The following is a 23,344-nucleotide window of genomic DNA, read 5'->3' on the forward strand; positions in this document are numbered from 1 at the left end:
CATTGAGAAATTTGCATTGAAGCTGTTGGTGTTTTTGTGATTTTCTGTTGAATAGCAATGAAGAAAAGAAGATTTCATTAGCATTGAGATGCCAGTGCTGATAAGCATAATATAAACTCAGTGTGCTCCAAAATCAGATTTCTTGGAGTCACAGAATTATTCAGGCTGGAAAAGCCTCTGAGACTGAGTCCAGCTTATCCCCAGCATGGCCAAGGCCACCACTGTCCCCCCAAGTGCCACATCCCCACCTTTCATGAACACTTGCAGGAATGGGGACTCCACCACTGCCCTGGGCAGCCTCTTCTAGGGCTTGACAAACCTTTTCCATGAAGAAATTTTCCCAATATCCAAACTGAGCAATATCCAAATTTTCCCAATATCCAAACAGAACAATATCCAAATTTCCCCAATATCCAAACTGAACCCAGCCTGAGGCCATTCCCTCTCCTCATGTCCCTATTCCCTGAGAGCAGAGCCCAACCTCACCTGGCTGTCCCCTCCTGGCAGGGAGTTGTTTGTTGGTGAGACCCATCCTGCAGCCAGGCTGGTGTCACTTTAAAGGGTGTAAATTTTGGGGAGGTTCCTTAGACAAAACCCCTGAACACAATATTTGTGTTCTTCAAGCAGTATATCATTGAGCTGATAGCTCCTGTCTGGCTGCTCTGTCCTAAGTATCTCTGTGAGGTGACTTTTGGGACAGTTAATGATATGTACAAGCAATAATTGGGTATTCAGGCCATGCCAGCAAGATGCTGGTGATGCACAAAGAGCTGGATGCTCTACCAGTCTGGACACTTGGCTCTTCCTTCTGCTGGGCTGGAAGCTCTGCTGGTGAAGGCACTCTCTGTTTTGGGTACCCCATCCCTGCAGTTCCAGGTGCTCTCCTCCTTTCTGGGGCTGTTACTCATTTTTCCTGTGCTGAAATTGGGACTGAAGCTGCTCCAGTGGGGAATCAACAGTGACACTCTCTGTGTGTCTTGGCTGTGGCTTGGACCCTGCAGGATTTTTTGGGAAGCCTGTGGTCACAGCTGATGGAAACAGCTCTGAACACAGGGTTGCACAAACTGTTGAGGTCTGGGGATGTCAGAGGAATAAAATTCCTTAGGGGAGGTAACACCAGTTCATGTTTTTCTCAAAAAAACCCAAGTTGCAGATAGGTTTGAGTTTTGTGCAGCTTGAGCTGATGGTTTATTGACATTTCCTGGTGTGCCCAGTGCATTCAGTGCTCCTTGCTCACCTGGGCTGCTCTGCCTCAGAGCTTCTCTGAAAATTCCACCACATTTATATGCTCAGTTTCTGCAGTCCTCAACAGGGTGGCAGCCCAAGAGCTCCTCTTTATTGATGTTCATGTTTGGCCTCCTTGGAAAGCTGAAGGGCTTTGGCTGTAGCAGGAGTACCTTTAAATCCTCCTTTGGGGGAATAGTCTCCAAAAGTGCAAATTTAAACAACAATAATCTTGGAATTTTAGAATTGTTAAGTCTGGAAAATACATTTAATTGAGATCATTGAGTTCAGCCATCACCTCAGCACTACCAGAATATCAAAGTCTCCAGTAGCTGCAGCATTAAAGTTAAATAACTTCTCTGCTATTCAAAATAACAAAGTTTAAAATTCTTTTTTGTTGCTATTCTGTTTTAAACCTGACTTTTGGTGGTGAAGCAGAGCTCTGCAGTCTCTGAGAGGAGGGGCAGGTGTTGAGGTCACTGGGATGTCTCAGGAGCTTCCCTGGGGTCAGAGCCATGGCAGGGGCTGTTCTCAAAGCTGGTTTTCATTTCAGCTTCTGCAAACACAACTCCATATGGAGACACTGGAAATGTGGCTGGAAATGCCACACCTCCAATGCTGGGGACAGTTTTGGAGCTTCCAGAACAGGAAAGACACTGGAGTGTGTCCAGGGCAGGGAATGGAGCTGGGAAGGATCTGGAGCCCCAGGAGGGGCTGAGGGAGCTGGGCAGGGGCTCAGCCTGGAGCAAAGGAGGCTCAGGGGGCTCTTGGGGCTCTGCACAGCTCCTGCCAGGAGGGGACAGCCCAGGGGGACAGGGACAGGAGCAGAGGGAACAGCTCAGGCTGGGCCAGGGCAGGGTCTGGGTGGATTTGGGGAAGACTTATTGATGGAGAAGGTGCTCAGGCATTGGCACAGCTGCCCAGGGCAGTGATGGAGTCCCCATCCCTGAGGGCTTTAAAAGCCATGTGGATGTGGCACCTGGGGACAGGGGACAGTTCTGGGATCAGCTGGATTTGATGATCTCGGAGGGTTTTTCCAGCCTGAACAATTCTGTGACTCCATGAAATCTGGTTTTGGAGCACAATGAGTTTAAATTGTGCTTATCAGCACAGCCATCTCAATGCTGCTGAAATCCTCCAGATTTCCAGAATCTTTTAGGCAAAGCTTCCTGTAGGTAGGAAAAAGTACTTTGTTTTTTCCAAAACCAAACCACTCAAAACAAAAACTGGCTTTTCCAGTTGCTGTGTGCCATTTCTCAAGAACATGTTTTACTGTCCAAGCCCTTTTCTGTGTGGTGGATTATTTTGGGTGGCTGTTTTGTAAATCCTGACACAGGAAGCTCTATGGCTGCCCCAGCTGTGACTGACAATCTTCTCTGGGGCTCTTTGAACATGCATCTCCTTATTTCTTTTATTTTTTTCCTCCTCCTCCTCTGTAACTCCTTTTGTCTGACTCTTCCTTCCATCCAGGCTGACAGGCTTCACCTCTGCTAAGTGATAATGTCATCACTGTGATTGATTGGGCACATCCAGCACAATTTGTCTGTCCTGTCCCATCCCCTCTCTCATGTAAGGAGCTATAAAGTACAGAAAAGAAACCCCTTAAGAAAGAGTTTGTTTAGGGTGCAATGGTTTAAAACTAGTTTGGTTTCTTTTTAACACTTAAAAATCTAAAAGTCGCTCAGCTTGATGGAAAAAAAAATAAAATCAGCTGCAATTAGACATCCAAAGAGCTTTCAGAGCTGGGGCCTTTGTGTCTCTGCATTTCAGTTCTTCCCTTTACAAACTGCAGTTGTCTGACAGCAAGAATGGGAGCTGCATAATTATCCCCCTGAAGAGCTGGGGCTTGGGGATTTGGAAGCATGGAATAATCTACTTTAGAATTTACTCCAGGAGCTGTCGTTTCTGAGAGGCTTTAATTACACTGTAATTGCACTGATAGATGATCTCCTGTCTGTGCAGGCTCCTCCCATTCCTGCTTTCCAAAGGATTTCAGCTTTTTTATGTGAAATGCGGGCACAGTCAGTGCCCTTTGTGCTGGACCTGAAGGCACAGATTTGAGGGGTTTTGGGGGGTTTTGAGGGGTTTTGGGGGGTTTTGCATTTGGGAGTGGCAGAGCTGTGCTGGGGGATTCTGTGGCATCATGAGGAGCAGCTGAGACCTGGCTGCTGATGTGTCAGCAGTGAACAAGTGACACTTCTGGAATTCCTGCTCCTAATGACATGTCCAGGGAAGCTGTGGCTGCCCCATCCCTGCAAATTCTGGAGCCACCTGGGATTGTGGATCATCCCAGGCTCTGGGTGATCTTCACAATCCCCTCCAACCCAAACCATTCCATGGTGATTTAATTTGGATTCTTGTTCCCAAGGCTTTGCAGTTCTGTGGAATATTTGTGATATCAACCCCCTCCAGGGATTTAGATGGTTTATATTAATCCTGCCACCAGATGCAGCACAGGGCAGGTCTGACCCCATCTCTGGGTTGGAAAAGGGCTTTATCCAACATGGAAATGCAGTGGCTTGTGGCAGCTGTCAGGATAGGAGGCTTTGCTTTCCCAGGTTTGCCTTTCTTGGCCCATTCATGGCTCACACTCATCCCTGGGCTGGTCCAGGAGCTGCAAAGCTTCAGGTTGTGTCAGGACTAGCCAGGACAGCCATGGATGATCCTGTTCCCTCAGCATTGCTGAAGGGAAAGGACAATTTGGGACCTTTCATATTATCCTGAGATTGGGTAAGTGACCTCAAATCATAGAAATAAGGCTGAATAGACAAATCATAGAAAATAAGGCTGAGGGGGACCTTGGGAGTGCACCAAATTCACCTCCTGTTTGAGGACACCTCTGCCTGTATCTTCCTTTTGCAGGCTCTTCTCCCCACTGATGGATGTTCCCTCCTTCCCACAGGCATTCTGTTCCCACTCCTTGTTTTCCTGAAGCTTAATTTGAATTTTTATACTGTGCTTAAAACCATGACTCCTTTGTCCTAAAGCTGAATGTTTGCATTTCCTCATATCTATCCTTTAAATACACAAAATCTCCCACCAGAGGGTTTCTGTGCCTCCTTGGTCCTTCTAGGCTAAACCCACAATTCCTCTGAGTCATATTTGCTGCATTTTTGATTTTTCTTGTTCTTTCTTGCCCTGACTCACATTCCCACTTGAACTGCAGTGCCCTGGCTGCATGAGATGCTCAGAGAACTAGAAATGTGTTGGGGTTTTTGTCTTGCAAAATCATCTCTTCCCTCATCCTGTCAACACTGTCACACCACCTTGTTGCAGGGCTTGCAAGGGTCTTCAGGGTGAAGAGAGAGACGAGAATGTTGACCTCATGTTCAGAAGGCTTGGTTTATTAGGTTATGATATATATTACATTATCACTATGCTAAAAGGAATAGAGAGAAAAGTTCTCAGAAGCTAGCTAAGCTAAGAATAGAAAAGGAACAACAAAGTTCTGTGTCTCAGCACAGAGTGAGACCCAGCTGTGCCGTGAGTGGTCAGTAAATCGAAACATCCACCCGAGACCAATCACGGATCCACCTGTTGCATTCCACAGCAGCAGATAACCATTGTTTACATTTTGTTGCTGAGGCCACAGCTTCTCAGAAGGGGGAAAAATCCTAAAGAAAGGATTTTTATGAAAGGATGTCTGTGACACCACCTTGTCACCTAGACCACGGCACTGAGTGCCACACCCAGACTTTCTTTAAACACTGTTATTGTCACTTCTGTTTTAACCTGGTTGTGCTGAGCAGGTTAAAACACAAGTGGCGGGCTGAGCTGCTTCAGGAAGGGCTGTGTCCCACACAGGGTGCTCTGCCAGGGTGACACTGCTGTCCTCTGTCCCCAGGAGCCCTACTACGTGCGCTGCATCAAGCCCAACGACAAGAAGTCCCCTCAGCTGTTTGACGAGGAGCGCTGCCGGCACCAGGTGGAGTACCTGGGGCTGCTGGAGAACGTGCGCGTGCGGCGCGCCGGCTTCGCCTACCGCCAGAGCTACGAGAAGTTCCTGCACAGGTGAGACATGGCCTGCCTGCAGAGAAACAGGGACACACTGAGCTGGGAGTGACTCCAGTGGTCCAGACCTAGGGAGGGATTGGCAGCTGAATCCATTGGTACAAATCTAGGGAGGGACTGGCAGCTGAATCCATTGGTTCAGATCTAGGGAGGGATTGGCAGCTGAATCCATTGGTTCAGACCTAGGGAGGGATTGGCAGCTGAATCCATTGGTTCAAATCTAGAGAGGGATTGGCAGCTGAATCCATTGGTACAAATCTAGGGAGGGATTGGCAGCTGAATCCATTGGTTCAGATCTAGGGAGGGATTGGCAGCTGAATCCATTGGTTCAGATCTAGGGAGGGATTGGCAGCTGAACCCATTGGTTCAGAAGGCTGAACAATTGCTTTGTTAAAACTGTATTATTATTGAAATACATCATAATTATATATTATTATATATAATAAATTAAGAAATTCGTATTAGTATTAGTATTATTTCTCCGTGGCAGGGAGAAATTATGAGGAGGACTCCATCTTATCAGAAGCCTAATTAATTACTTTATTATACTATATTATTCTATACTATATTACATTACATCTAAACGGAATCTGCCAAGCCCTCAACTCTGCACACCCTGCATAGCATCCCATTTCTGTCAGCCAACAGTCCAACACACACACACACACCTGGCAGGCCAAGGAAACAAACACCATCACTGTGGGTAAAAAATCTCCATATTGCATTCAACTTCTGCACAAACACAGGCACAGCAAATGAGATAAGAATATTCTGGGGAAGAATTGTGCCTTGCTTTTCTCTGTGAAGAGAAATGTGGGGCTACACACTTGGCCCTGACAGGCCAAGGAACCCAAACACCATCACTGTGGGTAAACAATCTCCACATTGCATTCTACTTTGGCACAACACAGGCACAGCAAATGAGATAAGAATTGTTTTTCCTTTCTCTGAGGTTCAGAGTATGTGAAACCCAGAAATATTCTTGGGAAGAATTGTGCCTTGCTTTTTTCTGTGAAGAGAAATGTAGCAACATATTATATTGCATTATATTATACTATATTAAAGAGACGCAATACTAATACTAATACTAATACTAATACTAATACTAATACTAATACTAATACTAATACTAATACTAATACTAATACTAATACTAATACTATAATTACATATTAAAGAAAACTCATTACTGTCTCCTGACAGTCAGGACACAGCTTTTTCCCCAACTGGCCAAGAAAGCAAAACAATCCTCAGCAGAATCCAGTTGACAAATCCCTCCAGGTAAACAATCTCCATAACACATTCCACATGTGCAAAAACTACAGGAGCAGCAAGTAGAGATAAGAATTGTTTTCTCTTCTTCTCTTTGTGCTTCTCCAGGAAAAATCCTGTGAGAGAGAGAATCATCTCTCTCTGTTCATAGAATGTGAGTGCCACAGGCTGCCAGACACTGCCCAGCTCCTGTGCTTGGTTTAAATCAGCTCCTGGATAGGCTGAAACAGATCCCACAGGAGTGGGGATGCCCTGGTGCCAAGGTGGCTGCTCTGGTTCAGCTGTACCAAGGTGGCTGCTCTGTTTTGCTGTGCCAAGGTTGCCACTCTGGTTCTGCTGTGCCCAGGTGGCTGCTCTGGTTCAGCTGTGCTGAGGTGCTTGTGCTGCTCAGGCTCAACTCTGCTAAAACTCACTGTCTGTGTTAATCTGCAGCAGGAATGTGTAATGAGGAGCTTCCCCTGAGTATCACCCTAAAACCTGAGCTAATTAACTGCTGTTTTCTCTCTGAATTGTTGCTAATTGTTGAAGCAAGAGGTGCTGTGTCTGGGGGAGCACGTGATGGTGCATAGTGACATTATGTGGGAAAAACCCCTGGATTTTCAAATGGAAAGTCTGAACAGGGGGATGGTATCATGACCCCATTAAATGCGGTTTTGATTCTTCTTGCCCTCTTAATTCCTACCAGACATGTGATAAATGACATGTTTTAGATTGAAGTTTGTCTTAAGGCTCCACTAAATTAATGTGGGCCCTGCAAGTTCAACCTGCTCTGATGGAACAGTGAATGGAATTTTTGTTCTGTTATTGAATCAGGTGAGAATAAAAAAAATTAAATTATCCAAGCAGGTGGGATGTCATAAGTTAGAAACAAAGTGCTGGTGAAAGATCTTTTGCTGTTCATAGTGGAGATTTGCCTGGATATATCATAATACCCAAGGTGGAATGAAAAGCTCTGGCTTTCTAAATCCAGTCTGCAGCACTGGAGTTCAGTTTCCTGAACCATTCTGCAGTGGATAGACTGTACTTTCACCTCACATGTGCAATTCATTACAATTTACTGTTAAGTTTATGTATTTGCTACTAATATAAACAGCTGCTTTGTTTTTAATGAATGTTTGATGAGCTCCTGTGTGCTCCAACCCTGCAGTGTTTGCAGCCAGGAAACCAAACCAGCACATGGCAACTGCTTCAGCTTTTCAGTGCTGGAACAGGAGTCCTGCCCAGCCCTGGAGTGGGATTTGATATCCAGAGTGAGGGATCAAATACTGTGTGTGTGTGTGGTGCTGGTCTGCAATGGCTTTTCTAAATTAAAAAACTGAGAAAAATAAAACCAGAAAAAAAAAAAAAAAACTTCTCTTTCTGTAGGAGAAGAGTTTGTTGATATTTAGCCCTAAATCCTGTAAGGTAGGTGATATCTCCTCTCTCTCAGAAGAGAATGAAGTGAAGCACAGTTAAGACCATTACAAATGTCCTTCTCAAGCTTTCCTTGGATAAAGAAAACCTTCCTTTGAGCTCTGTGCAAGCCAGGCTGCCCTTTCCAATTTGAAGTATTTTCTGTTGGACCAGGACAGGCTGTCCCTTCCTGTGATCGTGGCATCATCCATTTGGGTGGCACTTACACAGATGGGGTGCATTCTCTTGGTTTAATCTATAAATTACCATTAAAAAAAAAAAAAAAAAAAAGCAGATTGGGTTTCAGGAAGGGGTTTGTGAGTGTAATCCAACCCTTTCCACACAGAGGCATCCATATGCCTATTCCAGGCCATGTCAAACATAGCTTGGAATCAACACTGAGAGCTGTGAGCAGCAGGCTGGGAAGGGACAGAGAGGCCCAGCTGCAGCTGCACACCCAAAATTGTTCATTAAAGCTTCACCATTTAGTGGCTTGCAGAAATCTTGGTTCTTAGAAGAGCTGGACTGGGAAATGTTAACTCCAGGAGCAGGCTCATCCCTGTTGGGTGTTTCCATAGGAAGGTACAGAGGGGAAGGAGAAACAAAGGTGTTTGAAGGGGTGTTCCATGTCTGAGTGACCTTGGGAGCTGTGGGGACCTGCAGGCAGGAGAGGGGCAGGGCTGTGCTGTCAGGGAGCAGATTTATTCCAGACCCTGCCTGGCTATAATTAGCAGCAGGATAGTGAGTGGCTGTGGCATCCAGGCCGTGCCCTGTGCTGCAGGGAAGGAGTTGGTGGCATTGTGTGACATCCATGGGGACAATGTGAGCAGAGGGACAGCTGGGATGTTCCACCTGCTGTGCCTGGGAGGGAGGGCAGCACCAGCACTGGGGTGTCTTTAATGCCTGTGGGAAGGAGCAGGAGGGGTTTTGGTGCTGTGACATCCCTGCTCTCCTGAGCTCCTTGATGGGGCAGGCCTGGCTCATAGCCTGGGTCTGATCCTGATCCACAGCCTGGGTCTGATCCTGATCCACAGCCTGGGTCTGAACTTGATCCACAGCCTGGGTCTGATCCTGATCCATAACCTGAGTCTGATCCTGATCCACAGCCTGGGTCTGAACCTGATCCACAGCCTGGGTCTGATCCTGATCCATAACCTGAGTCTGATCCTGATTCACAGCCTGGGTCTGATCCTGATCCATAACCTGGGTCTGATCCTGATCCATAACCTGTGTCTGATCCTGATCCACAGCCTGGGTCTGATCCTGATCCACAGCCTGGGTCTGATCCTGATCCATAACCTGGGTCTGATCCTGATCCACAGCCTGGGTCTGATCCTGATCCATAACCTGAGTCTGATCCTGATCCACAGCCTGGGTCTGATCCTGATCCACAGCCTGGGTATGAACCTGATCCATAACCTGGGTCTGATCCTGATCCATAACCTGTGTCTGATCCTGATTCACAGCCTGGGTCTGATCCTGATCCATAACCTGGGTCTGATCCTGATCCATAACCTGTGTCTGATCCTGATCCACAGCCTGGGTCTGATCCTGATCCACAGCCTGGGTCTGATCCTGATCCATAACCTGGGTCTGATCCTGATCCATAACCTGAGTCTGATCCTGATCCACAGCCTGGGTCTGAACCTGATCCATAACCTGGGTCTGATCCTGATCCACAGCCTGGGTCTGATCCTGATCCACAGCCTGGATCCCAACCTGATCCAAAGCCTGAGTCCGATCCTGATCCATAGTCTGGATCCCAGCCTGATCCATAGCCTGGATCCCAGCCTGTTTCCCAGCCTGTTTCCCAGCCTTGTTCCCAGCTCGAGGGGGTTGCACTGCCAGTGCTTTGCTCTTTTATTTTTTCTTTTTCCTAACAGAACTGTCTGGAGGTGAGAGATGTTTCCCAGCAAGTGAATTGTTTCAGGAACATTTTCCTGATGAGAGCAGGGCAGAGAATCCAGTGTGCAGCACTGATGTCTGTGTGTGTGTGAGAGCAGCAATACTTTTGCCAGCACGTGCTAAATCTCCTGGGAGTCTGAGGGGAGGTTTTTAATCCTGTTTATTTATCAGTGAGATCCCTGTAACCCCCGGGGATGGTGTTCCCTGCCTAAGCGCAGTGTGCACCTCCATTCCCCCATTCCAAAGGCTAATTCATGAATGAATGGGCTCTGGGATGTGTTTCCATTCAGGCTCTTTGAGGCTGTTCCCTCCTGCCGTGCTGCTCCCAGGAAAAGAGGGATTGTGAGGCCATTTCAGTGTAACTGAGAGCTGAGAGCTCTGAAGCTTTGAGATTGATGGCTGCCTTGGCCGGGGGCTTTGAAGTGCGAAGTGGCTGAGCTCGCTTTGTTCCTGTTTTATTTAGAACACGGCTGCAAGTTCCATTCCAGGGAAAATGTCTATTTCAGCTCTTATTATGTCCATAAATCTTAGGCAGAAAATTCACTGTTGCTTTTTGCAAACGCCTGTTCCCCTAATCAGCATTTCCTGGGCTGGTAAATCTTACAGAGATTGGGCTGATCTCAGTGCTTCAGGTTTGATTTGTAGATGTCTTAGTTCTAGTCTGCATTTCTCTGTACTGGAAAATGGAGTTTGGAGAGTGAGGATGGGAGGAATGGCTGACCCACAGTTACAGGCAATGTTTGCACAGACTGGGGCAGCCAAAGCTCTGCTGTGGGGGGAAGTGTGACACAGGTTGTTAGAAATTATTCCCAAAGCTTTGCACGAGAAAAAAATTATTTGCAGAATTTTTAAACTCAGGTTTTCTGACAAAGCAATTGGTTGCAGGTGGTTTCTCATGCAGAATGTGAACAAAACAAAGCTTTCCTTCCAAAAAAACAAAATTTCCCAAACCAAACAAAACGTACACAAACAAAAATTAAAATTGAATACTGAAGGTGTGAAAACTGGAACAAATCTGCAGGAGGCCAGTGCTGAGTGTGTTTCCTTGCATCAGTTCAGTGCTGATGGATTTTGAGCTCCTCCCAATATTATTTTTCAGTATCTCACAAAATCATGCATCTTCTGTGGTAATTTTCCTTGTATTTTAAGGTTCATGATTGAAGAAATCCTCTGTAGGAAACCCTGAAAGTTGTTTCTGGAAGTTTTACTCAAAACCAGAACACCATAGTACTGAGAAGCTTTCCATGTTGCCATGAATTAATGCCACACCAAATGCAGATTGCCATAAATAGTACTTGGATTTTTTCTATAAACCCTGTTTTAAAACTCTAGGTAATGCAGAGTCTGGGTGTTTTCTTTTAAAAGGATGTTCAGATCAGATGTATCTTAGGCTTTGAGAACTGGGTTTGTTTTTAGCATGGTCTGTGTGTGAGTGCTGTGTCTTGGAATACCAGAATTGGAACCCATGGTTTTGCACGATGGCTTGCTTAATTGAGGCAGAACTGGAATAAATCTGTGCAAGGATTTCTTCAGACTCTTCCATCTATATTCAGTTTTATTACAATTTAACTGATAATTTTTTCTAAAGCCAGTTGAATTTTGCCCTTCTCTAGCACATTGCTGTCTTGGTTTGGAAAGCCAGGAGTCTGCTAAGGAAGGCAGGAGCCTCCCCTGGAAATGGAGAATGTAAATCCTCCCCACCCCTCCAACCCTGCTGTAAATTTTAATTTCAGTGGCTCTCAGGAAAAAATATGGGAGCAGGAAATAACAGTTCTTTAATAGGGAAGGGAAAAAAATAAAAGGACAGAATAAACAATGCAGTGCACTAGAACAACACTGACAGAGTCAGAACCCAACCTGACACCCTGTGGGGTGTTGGTGGCAGTGCCATTGGAATTGTGGCTGCAGTTTTCTTGAAGTATCAGATGTGGTTTTGCTGGAGCAAGGCGGGATCTGCAGAGAAGGATGTATTCTGCCTCTGAAGATCCAGTGGAAGGAGAGGCAGCTGCTGTTCCTCTGGGGAATCCAGTGCAGAAAGCCATGCTGGTGTCTCAGAACCTCTGGATTATATCTGGGTAGGAATGCTTGGCTCCTCCCTCTGGGCTCACATCTCCCAATGCGATGTTACAGTTCTTATCAGCCATGCAGTGACATTCAATAGCTGTTATCAGCAATGTCCCCTCCCGAGGGAGGTGTAATGTGGTCACTCAAAGAGAGAGATAAGGCAAACTGCCCACTTCACAAAGATAATCTGCCATACAGATGGTAATTGAAAACATCTTGCATTGCAGTCTGGAACACAAGCTCACGTTTGTAAATGGTCCCTTTTCACTGCAGGTACAAGATGATCTCAGAATTCACTTGGCCCAACCACGACCTGCCCTCAGACAAGGAGGCAGTGAGGAAGCTCATCGAGTGCCACGGCTTCCAGCATGACGTGGCCTACGGCAAGACCAAGCTCTTCATCCGCACGCCGCGCACGCTCTTCACCCTGGAGGAGCTGCACGCCAAGATGCTCGTCAGGATCGTCCTCTTCCTGCAGAAGGTAAAGATTCCACTGCTCCATAACTCAGCTTAAGCTCCTTGAACCAGCCTTGCTCTCCTTTCTGCCTCTGTTGCTGCACAGATTCCAGATTTGGTTGGTGCTGCGTATTTTTAGGGCTCTTTCCATGGTGCTCTCTGGAGCCTTGGTGTGGTGGGAGCTGTAGCACCTAAAAGTTTGTTCATTATCACTGTCATGTTTTCTGAAAAATCCCTTCCCAGAATCTCTGCTGGTCAGAGTGACTCTGAGATATGTACAAGTCTCTTTTACCCAACCTGGCAGCTGTTGTTTATTATTTCTTATCTAGAACATTCTTCCTCCAACCCACCGAGGTCTCTCTGGAAACCCAACCAGTTTGACCAGGATGGGAGCAGAAAGCATCAAGTCTAGGGTTGGTCTCTTGAATGGTTTGTCTTTAGTAGGGAATTCTGCACCTTTTGTGTGCAGTGAGTTTCTCTGGAAAGGCCAAGCTCAGGCTGTGGAGGGTGCAGGCCCTGCCTTTCTCTGAGCTTTGTGGTTCAGTTTTATTCCCTGTTCTGAGCATGTAGTGGTGCTGAGCTTCCCTGGACTCTCAACATCTTTTCCTACCTTCCTTCCTTGGAAAGGGGAGCACTTTTCCATCTGCTTCATTCTCTTGGGCTGGCCTGGGGCTGATCTCTGGGGCTCCCATGCCCCCTGGGAGATGTTCCTGGATCCTTAATGTGCTTCCCCCATGCCCACCAGGGCTTCTAGGGAGGAATTTCCTGCCTGGAGCCACTTGGATGCTTTCAGGGAGGTGCCAGGGCCACAGCTCTAACCCAGGGTGACCTAATGAGCTCCCTGTGGAACAAAGCTGCAGGGGGGGCTGCTTGCTCCCAGGTGACTCCAGCTTTCATATCAAACCAGGGAGCAGTTGAGGAGTGACCTTTTTGGAAATTGGAGAATAATTTCAGAGCCCCAGGCTGTGTTGCTGGGGGAGCAGATCATGGCTCAGTGAGCTCCAAGCTCCTTCTTCAGATAAATCCAGTGAGAGGCACAATTTGAACAGCAACTTGTCAGTTTTGTGAGTTTGCTGCCAGCTCCAGAATTACATTGTCTAGGCTGGGATCTGGAGTGGGCTCAGCATCAAAGACAGCAGGGCAAAGGATTTTTTTGCCTCTGGAAGGTAAATAACCTGCTTAGGTGTAATGGATCAACTCCTTTGCTCCACAAAGGGATTTCTGCAGTGGGTTTGTGTGGCATCAGGTGTAGAATAACTGTGGTGCTTCTAGAGGTTTCCTTGTTGCCACAATCAGCAAAAGTGGTAGAAATTAAAATGCTGGTGCACGTTATCCTGTGGCTTCAGGAGCTTTTCAGAGTCCTGGAACTCACAGCTAAACCAAAAACAATGAATTATTAAATTCTCATTAAATGCTTATTAAGAGAAGGTGTTGAGCTGGTATCTGTAGGTATGGATTAGAGACCTTGTACAGTGTTATATCTACCTGACAAAAGCTTGACTTTGTCTCCATTTTCAGTGTTTCTGTTGTTTCCTGCTAACTCTGCTCCAGCCCTGGCTGGGATCCCTCCCAGGCTCTGCTGCTGGCAGATGGGGCTGGGCAGTGCTGGAAAAGGTACAATCAAAAATCAAAAATCAAGGAGGAGGGATGTGATGAGGCCTTCTCTGAGCTCTGAAAGCATCAAGGCAATTTTGCCTGTCATTTCTGTTCTCAACTTGCTTTCAATTGTTCATTAACAACTCACAGGGAAATTTAATTCTTGCTCGTTTTTCCTTCTGTAGTTTTGCCTGCGAGCATCAAAGGCTGAGGGAGACAAACTGTGAGCACATCTAGAAGGATTTGATTTTCTTTTAAATAACTCAGCCTTCTGTTGCATTGGACTTCCTCAAATTGTAATTTAGGAAAAGGGGAAGACAAGAGGAGATGAAATGTGGTGTGGTGACAATGAGCACTTGTGTGACAGATGTGAGAGCAGCCTCAGAGCAGCTGATCCCAGCCTGGGGCCCAGGGGTGTTTTCCTCTGCACAGGAATGGGTGTAAGTGAAAGAATCCACATTTAGCAGCTCTTTTTTTTTAATGATGTGTATTCTGTGGCTCTGCAAATCACGAGGCTTTCCAGAAGGGACTCAGTAATTATCTGGAGAGCTTCATCATGCAGTGACCCTTAACCCTCCCAACAGTGCTGCTGCCTTTGTGTAATGGTGCTTACCAGTTTGGTTCAACTGAATTAAAACTGACTTCTGGTTTAAATAGATAATTTTACTTTCTTTTGTTCCACATCTCTGGGATGTCTTCACCTTTAGATTTATCTTTCAGGCTCCTTTTTTTTTCCATGGTAAAATGTCAGTGAGATCCCAGGCTGTAATTTTCCTTCTGCCCCATCACAGTCAGTGAGCAGATGTGATGTGATTTAACCGTGGCAACTTGCTGGCTCCAGGAGAATTCAGCAAGTGAGAGCTGTGTCCAGTGTCACAAACCCCATATGGCACAGGGACATCACACCAAAGGGTCACTCCAGGAGCCCCAGCTGAGGTTGCTTCATGTGGTGCTTTAGGGTTTATTTGCTGTACCTGTGCTCCTGCCAGCTCTGTGATTGTCACCCTGAATGCAAATGGAGCAGCTCTATGTTAATCATGCAAATAAAAATTAAAAAAAAAAAAAAAAAGAGCTGCCATGGAGCTGTGCTGCTTTTGCTGCCCTTGGAAAGGCTCCCACAGGCTCATTAGCTGTGCAGAGCAGAGCTTTGTTCAGGGAAGAAAGCCGGGGCAGGCGGCACGTGCGGGCTCTGCAGATGATGGCTGCTGTCACTATAATTTACTGCCACATTTCCGTGGCATTTTATCAGCCCGGCACAGCTGCACATGGAAATCACTCCTGCAATCTTCCTGCCTGGCAGGGGAGCAGCAGGAATGTCCTTGAGTGCAGCCCAGCCCTTCTGGGACACAGCCCAGCCACGGGGGCAGGGCCGGCCCTGGGATGTGCCCTGGGCATCCCGAGGTGTCCTTGGGCATCCCAGCGTGTCCCTGGAGCCAGATGGGCTCTGCAGAGGATCAGGAGATGCCATCACCATGGCAACCCTCCCCAGCCTGCAGGGAGAGCAGCACAGAGCCGAGGTGTCACCATTCCGTGGTGTGAAAAACGCCAGTCACTCGTTTTTAAAATTTTTAAAAGTTTAATAGTAATAAAATGGTTAAAAAAATAGTAACACAATTAGAGTAATGACAATTTGGACAAATTGAATTAGGACAATATGAGACAATGAAAACAAAGAGTTACAGATGTCTGGGTACCTTTTCTGGGCATCACGAGCCTGAAAAGGACCCACATTAACAGAGGATTAACCCTTAAAAGCAACAGTCTGTTGCATATTCATACACTTCATACATGATGCATAAATTCCATTCAAACACAGGATTCTGTCTGGTCAGAACTTCTTCCTCTGAATCCTAACAGCACATTTGAGGTGGGAAGAAGTTCGTTTCTTCTGATAATGGAGCAATAAATTCCTTTTCTCTGAAAGATTCAGGTGTCCTGTGGCTGCTATCTCGCTGCAAATCCTTTCTTTAAAAAAAGTATCCTACACAGCATCGTTTCTATTTTAACAATTTTTACAACCTAAAACTATATTTAACCCACTACTTAAGAGAATTAATACAGCATCACTTTCTAACACAACACATATAATATTCATTTGAATATTTGCAAAAGCCAATCATAAAATACATGCATTTTTCACACATGTCATCATTCCGTGTCATCATCATTGCCTGTGCCACCTTCCCTCTCCAGCCCCACCAGCCCTGGGAGCTCAGGACACAGGGAAGCCTCAGGCCCACGGGGAAGCTCCTCCATGGACACAGGAGATGTTTCCTGACAGGTTATGTGTAAGAAGAGCCTGAATGAGAGATGCAGGACTTCAGGCAGCTCTCCAAAATGCAGTTTATTGTATCCAAAATGCAGTTTATTGTATCCAAAATGCAGTTTATGGTATCCAAAATGCAGTTTATGGTATCCAAAATGCAGTTTATTGTATCCAAAATGCAGTTTATTGTATCCAAAATGCAGTTTATGGTATCCAAAATGCAGTTTATTCCATCCAAGAGGTTCCAGCAGTCCAGGGTCACGGGTGACAGAGCTGTGCCTACAGCTGTCAGCTCCAGCTGCAGGCAGGCCTGGAGACCCTTAGTTTAGGTTACAATGCATTATAGACTTTTCTTTTGGTTACATTGCATTCTATACTTTTCTTTGCTGAGCATCTTCACACAGTAGAACCAATCTATACCTTAACTTTTGTCTATAGCCTATCATAACTCCTGTAATTACCATATTCATGTTACTGTTCTCCAATCACTCAAAGTCAGTACATCACAGTTTAAGCTAGAAGTTGTTTTCCAGTTTTCTTGCAGTGGAAAATTCTGAGACCTTTTTTCTACTTGCAACTTTGCTGCCTTATTTGCCTGTGCTATCTTTCTGCTAGGTAAAAACATCTTGTTTGAGGAGGGTTTATCCTTTGTTCTAATTCATAAAAACCCCTTCTAACTAACACACCCTTTGCCTCCTTGGTTATCCAGTAAACTGGCTCAGCAATTCTTTTCTTCCATATCAAAATTTGCTTCCATCTCTATTTCTTCATCAGACTCAACATTTAAAAATTTTTCTGCTAAGCACACGTGTCTGTGAGACTTTCTTGTCAAACTTTCATCCTTCCCAACAATTATGGAGGGACAGAAGCAGCCAGTGGGGCTTGGGCCAGTGACCCAGACAGGAGGGATGGATGGAGTGGGTTTGCCTCTGGAGTCCAGGCTATCAGCAGGAGCAGGTCTATAATGCCACATGGATTGATATCCTGGACCCAGGCTTTGGTCTGGAGAGGCTCTGGCAGGGAGGAGCTGTGGCAGGAGATGCTCTGGCTCCTTCCTGAAGAGCAGGGGCTGGGAGCTGCCAGGAGCAGGTGCAGGGAAGGAGGAGGAGCTGGCTCTGATCCCACAGCTCCTCCTTTGCTGCTCCCCTGCTCTGGGCTAGGAGCATCCCTGCCTGCTTCCAGAGAAGGCATTGAGGCAAAAAAATCCACCCCGGCCACCCTAGAAAATGCCAAAGCATTTTAAAAATGCTTTACCTCTTACCAAAAACATGAAAGAAAAGAGAGAATTTCTGCCAGTTTAGCCCCACAATGGCTTTTTCCTCAGAGGAATGGCAAAAATGGGGACTTGTGGAGGAAAAGCAGGAGAGCTGGATCCTGCCCTTTCAGTGGCAGGTACCTGGAGACACCTGGATACCTTCTTGATGTCCTTCTGCTCCAGGAAATGCTGTGGAAACACTCTGTAACCTAAATAATTGTAAATATCCATTATTGCTGAGCAAGAGAGGGGCAGAGAGGGTGCTGTGAGTGTGCACCACTGTGTAAAATACAGGATGGAGAGCAGGGAAACAGCCTGTCCCAGGGTCTGCTGTCCCAGCTGGGTCACCTGGAGCTTCATGGCTGTTGGAGCCACCTTAAAGCTTGGCTTAGCATTTCCAATACAGGTGGAGAAAAACAAAACACAAAGAAAACCCCAAACTCTTCCCTGAACCTTTTGCCAGCATCAGAGAGAACACTTGTGCTGTGATGAGTTGGTTAAACCAACCTTTGGTGGCTCTGATCTTGGATTTCGTTCCAGCTTCTCTCTCTGCCTTTCACAGCTGCAGAGAATTTTTTTCCATGCTCATCCAGGTGCTCCACAGGCAAACTGGGGAGAGCAGATTGAGCCCTTGCTGCTGATGCTTCCACATTGTTATCCTGGGAGGGAATGAGCTTTTGTTGTGCCTGAGCTTTGCACCTTTTCAAAGGTTCTGATCTGCTGCACCTCAAGGTGTCTTTAAGCCTGCTTGAGATGTGACAGAGCTGCCAGAGTGGTGTAAAAAAGGGCAAAAAGCACAATTCCTTCAGGAGATTCTGGGGTTCTGGATTAACAAGGTGCCCTGTCAGACCCATGGGACACCACAAAGGGCACCCAAGCACCAGCAGCTCCTTGTGGGGGAATAGTTGGGGAGCTTTGCCAGGGCTGGGAATCTCATCCCTGTCCCAGAGCACAAGGAATGTTTGCTGCAGCCTTGGCTGAGCTGCAGGAGGAACCTGGAGCTGAGATGTGGCTGCATCCACACCTGGGAGCTGCTGGAGCATGGCTCCTTTGGTGATTTTTATATTCATTATTGAACACGCTCTTGTTAGTGCCAGCTAATTAATCTCAGAGTGGGACCCTTCTCTCTTCCCAGCCTGTGGAATATTGTTGCTGTTAAGCAAAGCAATAGAATGAACATTGTTCAGCTGATTTATGTGGAAAGAGAAAAAACAGCTTTGAGCAGATGCAGCAGCTCTCTGAGGTGATCTGGGACAACAGGGAGCTTTTGATTTAAACCCTTGATTGGATCCACATTTACTCAAAGCAGGAAAAGGCAGAGCACAACCTGGGGCTCAGTGAGCTCTGGGCCACTCCATCACAGCTCAGCTCTGTGGGGAGGTGCCCCTCTGGAGCAGGCAGGGCTGGGGGCACTGGAGATGGGAACGTTCCTCCAAGACTCCTCCGCGCTGGCACGTAAATAATATTTAATATTTAATAAACTGCCCATGTGAGAGCCTCCAGAGCTGAGCAAGGAGCACTGTGCCTGCCTGAATTCTTTGATTCTCACCAGTTGGGCTGCCTGGAGGGCAAACCATGGGTTTGGACAAATGGAATATTGATGATGGAGCAGTCCAGGCTGGGCCAGAGGAGGGTGGTGGGAGAAGGTGTTTGTGGTGCTGCAGGAATGGAGGAGTTTCCCAAGGTTTGGTTCCTTGCAGAACTGTTCCAAAATACCATTCTGACCCCTCCATCACAGCCCAGCTCTGTGGGGAGGTGCCTCTCTGGAGCAGGCAGGGCTGGGAGCACTGGAGATGGGAACATTCCCCCGAGGCTGCTGCACATGCAGCTCCTCCGCACTGCCATGTAAATAATATTTAATATTTAATATTTAATATTTAAGAACCTGCCCATGTGAGAGCCTCCAGAGCTGAGCAGGGAGCTTTGTGCCTGCCTGAATTCTTTGATTCTCACCAGCTGGGCTGCCTGGAGGGCAAACCATGGGTTTGGACAAATGGAATATTGATGATGGAGCAGTCCAGGCTGGGCCAGAGGAGGGTGGTGGGAGAAGGTGTTTGTGGTGCTGCAGGAATGGAGGAGTTTCCTAAGTTTGGGTTCCTTGCAGAACTGCTCCAAAATACCACTCTGGGGTTTAATTTGGCCAAGCTGGGTTTGTGTGCTGAATCTTGGGCATTTGTTTGCTCACTTATGTGTTTGGACTAGGAGCTGTGTGGGTTTTGCTCTGCATTCACGGGGATTGCAGCATCTAGGTCAAATCTAGATTATCCCTTTTTCCATGGGAGATGTGCAGGCAAGGCTGCATCCTGGGCCCACTCTGGCTGCTCTGCTGGCTTTTCCTGTGCTCTGTAGGGCCCAATTAATTGTTTTCCTTTCCTTCTTCCCTTTTTTCTCATTTTTTGATGGCACATTCAGAGCCTGAAGCCTGCAGACAAGGCTGTAATGCATAGATGGGTGTGGAGGATTTATGTTCTGCTGAGGTGATGGATGTGATCATGGATGTGAGGTTTCTTTAATCTTAGAAACTCTGTTGGAAGCTCAGTGAGGTTTTAAAATTGATTCTAAAGGTATGTTCAGATCTCCTCTGCCATTCATCTGAATTTTAATTTATTAAATTTTAATCAAAAAACAAGTGAATTAAATATTCTTTAGGGAAAAAGTCATTGCTTCCCTTAAGCTGGGATGTGTCTCTTGATTTGGCTGAATGCTGTTTGTGCAAATCCCTGATTTAGAAGCTGCCAAGGCAGCTGCTGCACTGGGAATAGTGGGATCATCCCTTGGAACACTGCTGGGATCACTGTGCAGGAGGAGATCCCTTGGTCTGGAGCTTTTCGTGTCCCCAGGGGTCACTTCCACCTTGGTTTGGCCTTAACTGAGAGAATAAAAGGGACTGGAGGAAAGCTGAGGCTGCCCCATCCCTGGCAGTGTCCAAGGCTGGGTTGGATGGGGCTTGGACAGCCTGGGACAGTGGGAGCTGCCCATGGCAGGGGTGAAACTGGATGAGCTTTAAAGTCTCTTCCAGCTGGGGTTTGGGATCCCATGGGTGATGTTTCTATGAAACATCCCATTTAAAACACTGGAATTGGCAGAGGTCTCTGGAGAGTGAAGAAAGAGCAGCAAGAACTTCCTCACTGGGAGCAGCTGTGGAGAAATAAATATTCTTTGTAATGGTCAGGAGGTTGAGCTGTGTTCAGACTTTGTTTTCCCAACCTTTTCCTTTCTCTCTATCCCTCCCTTAGCCCTTCAGTCCTGATTTCCATTGCCCTCTCCATTTTTCCTCCCCTGAATTTTAGGAGGACAAAGCATAGAGAAAGCAAAGGTGAGGAGAGACCATGGGTGGGAGCTGGATGGGGAATGTTGTTTGGTTTGTTCCTTGGTTTATGGTGCTCTTTGGGGGTTTTTTAAGCCCAAAACCTCATTTTCTTTCCATTTTCACCATAATCATCATTGCCTCTGCTCTTGTGTCTGTGGTTTGCTCATGGGCCCTTCCCTGAGGAATCAGAACATGAGGAATCAGCACATGCTGCTGGTTATTCCCTCCTTAAGCCCAAAGTCTCCTTGGGCTTTCCTCCTGGGGACAATCCACTCCATGTCCTGTCCTGTCATATTTTCTGGAAAAATCCCTTCACCAGGATTTCTTCTCCTGGGAAGCTGGGAAGCCTCAGAGAAAAATGAGAACAATAATTATCGGATTGCTTCTCCTGTGTTGTGCTGCTTTGGAATGTGGTTGGAGATTTTTTTATCCAACATGTGAATTGTTTTTACTTAATGACCAATCACAGCCAGCTGTGTCAGGACTCTGAAGCAGTCACAAGTTTTTCATTATTATCTTGTAAGATCCTTTCTCTGTTCTTTAGTATAGTTTTAGTATAGCATTCTATAATATAATATTATATGATACATAATATATGATATATAATATATGATGTATAATATATGACATATAATATATAACATATAACATATAATATATAATATATAATATATAACATATAACATATAATATATAATATATAACATGTAATATATAACATGTAATATATAATATATTGTATATAGTATATTGTATAATATATTATCCAATATATAATATAATATAATATAATATAATATAATATAATATAATATAATATAATATAATATAATATAATATAATATAACAATACAACATAACATAATATAACATGATATAATACAACACAACATAACATAATATAACATGATATAATACAACATAACATAATATAATACCATAAAATAATAAATTAGCCTTCTGAGAACATGGAGTCAGATTCTCCTTTCCTCCTTTATCCTGGGGACCCTGAAGATGCCACACTGTCCCTCTGCTCCTGCTGGGTCCCTGGGCTGGGCTCTGATCAATGGCACTGCCCTGGAGGCTGCTCCAGAGGGATCACTTGGAAAACTGCCATCAAACTGGTTTTTTGGGAGCCATGGCATCCCCCACCCCCTCCCTCATGCCCCACACACATTTCCACCTCCCCATCCCTCTGGGGTGCTGCCAGACCCCCCTGGGCTCCTGTGCCTGTGGTGCTTGGCTGGTGGCTCTGTGTCTGCTGGTTGGGATTTGGGATTTGGGGAGGCAGATGGCTCTGGAGCTGGAGCTGAAGCTGTTCCAGCAATGTCACTCTGATTTCAGGCTCCTTCTGCCCTGTGGCTGATTTTTCCTGAAAGATAAAGAGACTTTGCCTCGTGGAGGCTGCTGCTCCTCTGTCAGCTTGGCTGGGAGCTGGCTCAGGATTCAGGAGCTGTCAGGGCAATCTCAGGAGGTCAGGCAGGGACAGATCTTCAGTCTCATTCCCATGGGAAATCAGGTTAACCAGCAGGGAAAGCCACAGGAGGGGGGAGAGGGAAGCATGGATTTATTCTTGCCTGTGGGAGGGTGGCACAGGGCTCTGCCATGCCAGGCTGCTTTACTCTGTTCTGATGCCCCCAGCTGGCTGGGATGTGGCTGGATTGAAGTGGGAATTCTGAGGTGCCTGTGGCTGTCAGATCCCTGAGGGATGATCTACTGGATCCCTTTGGACCTGGGCATGAAAATCCCTTGGATTTTACATTGGATGCAGAGGCATAAAGGGGAGAAGCAGAACCCTGCATGCACAAATGCTTCTGTTGGGGTTTGGCCCTCCTTGGCCCCCAACACACCTTTGCAACAGGAGAAACTGTTACAGGCTGTGTAAACTTCCCTCTGGAAATTTATTTAATTTCATTTTACAGGGCTCAATGTTCTTGAGTTATGAACTGAAAAGGTGCATTGGGTAGAGCTCTCCCAATATTCAAACCTGAGGAAGGTGTGATTGGCAGGAGCACTTCAGCCTCCTGGAGCTGCTTGTTCTGGAAATGCATTGGCACAGGGTGCCCAGAGAAGCTGGGGCTGCCCCTGGATCCCTGCAAGTGTCCAAGGCCAGGCTGGATGGGGCTTGGAGCCACCTGGGACAGTGGAAGGTTGCCCAAGGCAGATGGTTGGAGCTGGATGATTTTTAAGATCTCTCCAACCCAAAACATCCTGTGATCCTTGTTCGTCTGATCGATGTCCTGCTGCCCAACAGGGAACAGGCTTTGACACCTCCTCTTGTCCCCAGGATTGACCATTCCATGTTTCTGGAAGGCTCCATGAGACCAGGGGACAGCTCACTGAGGGGCTTCTTTGAGCTGCACTGGAAAAGAAAACCACCAAGCCAGAAAAACAGTTAATTTAGAAAATATTTGTTCCCCTTTCCCTGGGAGAAGTTTGTCCTTCCCTTTGTTTCCTCACCTTTGAGGCACTGCTGTGGTGCCATGGAAGGTCCTCACTGGCAGGGGGTTCTCCAGTTATGACAACTTGATTTGAGAACATGCTTTTCATTAATGGTTTGCTGTGTGTGTAGCCAGGGGCATGTCTGAGCTGG

At 46.4% G+C, this 23,344-nt stretch overlaps 1 protein-coding gene across 2 annotated transcripts in view; it reads left to right on the forward strand.

The window, feature by feature from the left end:
* MYO1D (myosin ID) overlaps positions 1–23,344 on the forward strand; it is a 175,058-nt gene that overhangs the window by 66,004 nt on the left and 85,710 nt on the right. For both annotated transcript variants that reach the window (XM_063179084.1, XM_063179083.1), the window contains exons 15-16: positions 5,069–5,235; positions 12,142–12,349. In XM_063179084.1, coding sequence (XP_063035154.1) covers positions 5,069–5,235; positions 12,142–12,349 — 375 coding nt within the window. The remainder of the gene's footprint in view (positions 1–5,068; positions 5,236–12,141; positions 12,350–23,344) is intronic.

The sequence above is a fragment of the Melospiza melodia genome, chromosome 30 (genome assembly GCF_035770615.1).
Source record: "Melospiza melodia melodia isolate bMelMel2 chromosome 30, bMelMel2.pri, whole genome shotgun sequence".
Lineage (NCBI taxonomy): Eukaryota > Metazoa > Chordata > Aves > Passeriformes > Passerellidae > Melospiza > Melospiza melodia.